Genomic DNA, 6,774 nt, shown 5'->3' with positions numbered 1-6,774 from the left:
AGAGGCAGAGCCAGCTGTACCCGCCCCCTCCCCCATCCGTTCCGCCAGTCAGCGCTGGAGGAATCGGACAGGGGAGGGGGGGAATCCCTGCACGGAGTCGTGAGTGACAGTCACGGCTCTCTGCACGGCTAGATCGAGAAGTGAGCGAACGCCGGTATGTGTTCTCTCACCTCCCGATCTACTGAGCCGACCTGTGACAGTCTCATTGTCACAGGTCGGCTCAGATTATGAGGCTGAGTAAAAATCACTCGCCTCATAATTCTCCTTTAAGGGGAAATCTCCAACACAGAAACACACAAATACATTTAAAAAATACCCTTTTTAAGTAGAAAAGGGGGGAGCCTAGAACCCCCATCAGATTTTTATTGCCGTTTTGGCTGGAATTACAATTTAATGGGCTCACTTGTAACAAGAAAATGGGAAATAAACCTTCAAAATCACCAACACCGATGCCTGGGGCACTGAATGGGACATGTAGGAATTCAATGTGACCTCCAAACTGGGATAACGTGGCCAAATTCACTGAATTTAAATGATCACGAAATGAAGAAGCCCCCCACGATTTATGTAAGAGGGAGGGTGGTTTGGGTTTTGGTGATGTTGTATGCAACCATGCTTCATGTTACAACCTCAATATGTGTGTAACATGACATGAAACACGGTCTAAAACTTCCACTAAGACTTTACAAAATGTCCGGAGGTTCAATGGTAAAATTCATATCGAAATGATAATGAAAACATCCCCCGATATGCAGCATTTTACAGCTATCCAGGATGACAGGGCAGTGGGCCCTCAACAGAATCTCAGAAGCAGCCACATGTAACTCTCCCAGGCGCCTCTGCACAGGTGTTGATGGAGGCAAAGCCTTTATCTGAACATTCCAACCAAACGTGAAATATGACACAGAAGACCTCATTTAATACACAATGAATTGCAATATGAGCACCCCTAGTGCAATGAATTGGGTTTAAACCACTACAGCAAAATAGGAATTTACCTGACGGCCGAGGACAAGATTCAGAACCCTCGGCAGGACCCTAAAACAGATTACCAATATAGGATTACTTGTATGTAAAAATACTTCCATATATTATAGTATTATTATATTTATTCTGCATGGAGGTCGCATGTACTCCCGTGGCTTGTGTGGGTTTCCTGCGGGTACTCCAAAGACACGCTGGAAGGTTAATTGTCTTCGGTCCAATTTGGCCCTAATACTCTATATGTGTGCATGTGCTGTAGATGAATATCCCCTTTCTTTACAATAAAGTGAAGACCCCTTAACTTCTTCTGGCCACACCTTAAAGGAACTATGAGGTGAGTGCTTTTCACTCACCTCTTAGTTCTAGCCGCTGTAGCTCCCTATATACTGAGCCTAGGGTGACGGGAGGACGCTAGTTTGTGTGCTCCCGTTACCCTAAGGAGAACTATGGGGAAAAGCCCTGACCCCGTAGTTCTCCTTTAACTATATAACTATATATTATTTTTTTTTAAGCATGTATTTCTTTATTAGGTTTCAAAAATGAGTATACAAAAGTATAACAAACAGTTGTGCGTTGGTATTCAAATAAGAATATACACAAAAAGACCCAGCCGGGTTCTTGTCTTATGCTTAGTACACACTATCATCTTATGAATATATAATAGTAAAAACAAAACTGTAACTGTCCGTCACTGGGAAGAACATTGATAAAATGGAGATATTTTATATTTTGTGTCAAAATACAATAAAACCACATTTTACCCAAAAGTAATAAAATATGACTCAAAGTTTTTATGTAAAGGCTACAAAAACGCCATATATTATCACCTTCTCAGAACATATTACATGGACACGTCATGAAGACATCTTATTTGTGGCCAATGACCTGGGTTACATCAGTTCCAAGAGACTCAATAACAACTAGACATGTAAGCTGAGGAAACATTTCGGATATTTCGTTATTCGGATCCGAAATTCAATTTGGTTCTGGTTTCGGATTCGGACGAGTTTACGAATACTTATTGCGAATACCACAGAAAACCATTTACAGGTATTAATACTAAAGCTGAGGCTCCCAGACCCGAATGGTATTCAGGATCCAATGCCTCCCCAAAAAGGGAGGACTGTGCTGGACAGAGCTGCCATCACCAAGCAACTTTTCTAGTGATATGCAATACTAATTGTATATGTGCTCTCAATCTATACCGCATACACATAACAACACACGTATATGCCAAATGCTATTGTTATCTGCAGAAATCACATTATACCCAGATAGTGCTAGATGTCCCCGGTGCTTCTGGGCTCCGAAGCATTCACATGGCCAGTAGTTACTTAATCTGAGAGACTAGAGGAGAGTCTCCACTGCTGTTACACCTTTGACCTTGCCAGCCAAGACTTCAACCCCGCAGGTACCGGGAGGTCAATCCACTATTGCTCACAGCTCAAGGAACCCCTGGCAACCTCTAGAGCCTTGGTTCTCAACTGGTGGGTCGTGACCCAAAAGTGGGTCGCGACCTCATGTTCAGTGGGTCGCCGCATGCCTTCCACTTTTCTAGGTGAGAGGCTCCTCAGCCTCCCCCTAGCGCAGCACTGTCCGTTCTAACTCCAAGCAGCCATTCAAAATATGCTGCATGGTGCAGAGTGTCATCTTGAGGTGGGGCGGGCTGGGGGTATGGCCGCGTGGGAGCTTCATCCGTACATGCATTGCTTACACCTTCCTCACGTGTCCTGTAGAGGTGCCTGGACCGGTGTGATGTCACATACTGGCTCCTGGCACCTCTACAGGGCACGCAAGGGAGCTGTACAAGCGATGCACATATGGATGGAGCTCCGTCAAAGCACAGCAGCCCACGCTATACCCCAGGCTGAGCATCCATTCCAGTTCTCAAGGTAGGGACACTGGGTGGATTTAAAAAAAAAATTCGGGGGGGGGTATGTGTGTGAGTATGTGTCTGTGGTTGTGTGTGTCTGTCAGTGTTTTTGAGGGCCCGTTCACACTAGTACAGTGCGTTAATCGCACTGTACCACGCAACTGCATGTACCGATTCTGGTGGGAGAGATGCATTGAATGGCACCCCAAACTCACCTCCCACCCACAGTTCTATTGCCCGCATCGGAACGGGCGGTACCGCAATGCCATGCGTTCCATTGCAGTGGAATTTGGGCCACGACTTAAGGACCAAGGACAAATGTGGGTCCTGAGGTTACACAGGTTGAGAACCACTGCTCTAGAGGACCCCTACTCTTCCACAGGACCCTGGTGAAGAATGACCACATTGACCCTGGAGGAGTGGCTCAGTGGGATCCTTCTGCAAATGTGAAAAGCTTTAGAGTTGCTTCATATATATGTATTGATACGCTTTAGGGGGGGGAACTTAGGAAACATCTGAGGTTATATCAGGTTCCATAACACAGTAAAGTTGCCGAGTGCAATTATTTCCGTTACCTCTGCCACTAGTAACTCATCCATATCTGCCTCGGACGGCTCCTCTGCTGTCTCCTGGCGGCCAGATACGGGAAGCTCGTCCATCCCAAAAAGTTTCTCGTAGTTGTTGATAAGAAATTCGACGGCTTGTGCCTGGTAGCCGGAGTCCAGCAGGCAGGTCATGGGCTTGTCCAGCCCGGGAGATGGACGGATCAGCGTCGGGCCGAAGATAATTCCCAGGTTATTAGGGTTCATTTTGTTCTCCTCGAACCTCCCTGAAACACTGGAGATAGACAGAGGGAGGATGTGTTTACTCTTCACACTTCAAATCAAAATCCCCCAATGTAATGGTATCTGAAACTTACATATGACACCACACATATGTATTCTATAGATTAAAGTGTATCGAAAGCCAAAGCCAAGCAGTGTAAGAACCTCAATCTGACTTTTCAGTTTTGGATAGAGACCAACTCCAGGATTTCGGAATCTTTTTAATATTTCATTGTTTCAAGCGTCATTCCACCCACTTCCTGGGGGCCCAGGTCACAGTAAACGCATCACCTTGGGTTGCGTCATCACATTTGGTGGCTTGGGTTTACACCTTTTTGGAATGTCATTGTACTTAGGACAAGAGGTGAGATGAAATCTTCCATTGGGGACATCTGTCCTGGTGACAGCTATCTAAGAAAGGAATTCATCTCACTTCGTAGAGATTTTCTCTTACTTCCTGTTTCATCTCATGGACAGGAAGTGGAGAGAAGTTTCCGTCAGAGGAGACTGACAGAGGAGACTGTGCTTTACAGCAGGGCTGTGTAAATCTCAGGACTGAATGCAATGAAATACAAATGGTAGACTTTGACTTTGGAACCTTCTGGATCAACAAATCAACCCCCCGGAGTGTCTGGATATAGGTGTCCTCCCACTACATGAGGTCTAGGTTTGTAGTGGGAATTCCTCCTCCTTACCGATAGAGGTGCGCCGTTAGGTGGCGGAGTGTATTGTAGTTACTAGGTGGGAGTCGGCAAAGAATGCTCTTCATACGTTGAATGGCCTCGTGTTGATTCTCCGGCTCCTTCCTCTCGTCCAGGAAATCCTTTGAGAACTCCATAAATTCTTCATACAGGCGATGGGAGACCACAGAGTCCGGGAGCTGGAGGGAACACAGCCAATGTCACCACCGGAACTAGTAATTCACAAAACTATTATCACTTATTTTTGGGTAATCTGCTTATGAACCTCGGCAGAGTTCACCAGTCAAGCCAGTAAATTTTGCAAATTGATGACTACCGGCCTGCAGCAATCACAATTACTGGAGAGCCTCAGACTATGGGTCATACCCAGGACCTGCCAGTCATCAGGACCACTAATAGGGAGAGACAGGTGCCCTCCTGTATCGGGCCCCATTGGGTCAGCAAGGGGGTCCTGGTCATGGCTGTCCTCTGACAATTCAGGGAACAATGGCCTTGTTACAGGGACCTCTCGCTGTAGGCAGTAGGAAATGGGAAATCCTACATCATATTAGTCCAAAGGGAGCCTGAGAGCAGGACATGTGTGCAATGGCCAATGGAGATTTCCAAGATTCACGGTTAACTACTTCTAGCCAGTGCGGAGGACATGGCTGGAAGGAGCTCACCCACGGGTCCAGAGCTGTCCAATCACATCTGGCCTGTTCATTATGAAGAAAGGGGAGAGTGGGTGGAGGAGATGGGGGAGATGAGTACCCTGTCCTGACCGGAGGAGGGCTGCAGTTTGGCCACCTTCATGCACCCTGTACTGAGAGAACAACAGGTACCAGCATGGCCTCTGCCTACTTTGCTACAAGCGTGTGCTGGGCTCAGTAGGGCTGCAGCCTGTTCTTCCCTTATACAACAATGGGGCAAAACATGTAGCCTGGGAGCACAGGAAACAAATACATCTTATGCTCCTCAGCTCCATCTAGTGGCCATAGTGAGGTATTTTCCTGATATTACATTCCACCTGGAAAGAAAATATACCAGTAACATATGTTTTTGCCTCTATTCCCACAGAACGCACATGCATGCAGTTTCACGGAATGGATGGCTCTACAATTTTTTTTACAAATACACCCCTTAATCTCTGCAGTAGCATCCTTACCGTATCTGGTGCCTGAATCTTCAGTGCTTAAGGTTACCAGTCTGTGACCTCAGCATTACCAATCTGCTTTTATAACCTTCTTGTAGACAGCTGGACAAAGTCGAATTGCCGATACTTGCTTGCCAAGTAGCCAGTTAATAATGAGCCCCCCTCCCAATGTACCATGTGGATTTCCTTTGTAAAAGATCTGTGCTATATGATATACTGTATCTAGAACCCCATTCCAAGGTTGATCCCAGAATCCTCTCTGCTCGTCTATGGTTTACGGTACCTCTTTGAGAAAGTGTTTGAGGGCGCTGGTGATGTCATGTGGCGAATGCCCCGACAAGTCCACTAGCTCGCGTCCATTCTCAAAGGCCTGCAGGAGTTTCTCCACCCGGGCTTTGGCTCCACTGATACGGTACAGACCCTGGAAGGCAAAACAAATAGAGTTCATCTATCAGAGGAACACGTGGGCCGCCATAGCTGGCCTCCTGAACATGGAATGAAAGTTGCCTTGCTGTGTCTGACTTCAGAATTTCAGATGAAGCATCCAGCAAATGATAGTCTGAGAAAAGTCAGAACTTCTTATCTTCTATGTGTTCAGGGTCAGTGAATGAGGAGGTACCACAGACATTAGCAGGTTGCCAAGCTTGTAGCACTTTCAGAAGGAGGTAAGCAAAGCCCCCCCCCTTTTTTTGAAACCAAGTTGCCACAGTCAAAAAAAGTCAGAATATGTACTTACCCTTCCCCTGACTTATATAGGTAACATCATTGATGGATATCTCTTATGGGAACTTACATTGGTCCACTTCAAGTATCCAAATCTGATATCCCTCGGGTCACTGTAGACACTGGAAATCCTCATAGTAGTCCAATCTACATACAGTGATAGCCGGGATCTTCTATCTATGGCTCCAGCAGCTTCCCCTCTGCACACTAAACACAGGCAGTCCCTCAATAGAAGGAGTTTTCTGATTGGACAAGATGGAGATAGTGATGTCATCCTCTCCTACTTATTTCAGGTATTTATAAAGCACCAACAATAGTGCACATCCACATCAGTCCCTGCCCTCAAATCTAAGGTCCCTATCTCACATACAGGGCCAATTTAGACAGGAGCCGATTAACCTACCAGCATGTCTTTGGAGTGTGGGAGGAAACTAGTGTACCCAGAGGAAATCCATGCAAGCACAGGGAGTACCCAGAGGAAATCCATGCAAGCACAGGGAGTACCCAGAGGAAATCCATGCAAGCACAGGGGGTTAC

General features: G+C 46.3%; 1 protein-coding gene across 1 annotated transcript in view; it reads right to left on the bottom strand.

Moving 5' to 3' along the window:
- The window catches only part of GMIP (GEM interacting protein), a 68,658-nt gene that overhangs the window by 8,862 nt on the left and 53,022 nt on the right, over positions 1 to 6,774 (bottom strand). The window contains exons 17-20 of the mRNA XM_018572338.1: positions 5,798 to 5,935; positions 4,377 to 4,561; positions 3,433 to 3,694; positions 764 to 872 (exon numbers count right to left, since the gene is read on the bottom strand). Of these exons, the coding sequence (XP_018427840.1) occupies positions 764 to 872; positions 3,433 to 3,694; positions 4,377 to 4,561; positions 5,798 to 5,935 (694 nt within the window). The remainder of the gene's footprint in view (positions 1 to 763; positions 873 to 3,432; positions 3,695 to 4,376; positions 4,562 to 5,797; positions 5,936 to 6,774) is intronic.

Source organism: Nanorana parkeri, unplaced genomic scaffold, assembly GCF_000935625.1.
Source record: "Nanorana parkeri isolate BGI_ZX_2015 unplaced genomic scaffold, ASM93562v1 scaffold2005, whole genome shotgun sequence".
Classification (NCBI taxonomy): Eukaryota; Metazoa; Chordata; class Amphibia; order Anura; family Dicroglossidae; genus Nanorana; species Nanorana parkeri.
The sequence above is the reverse complement of the archived record's forward strand: the minus strand, read 5'-3'. Positions and strand labels throughout refer to the sequence as shown.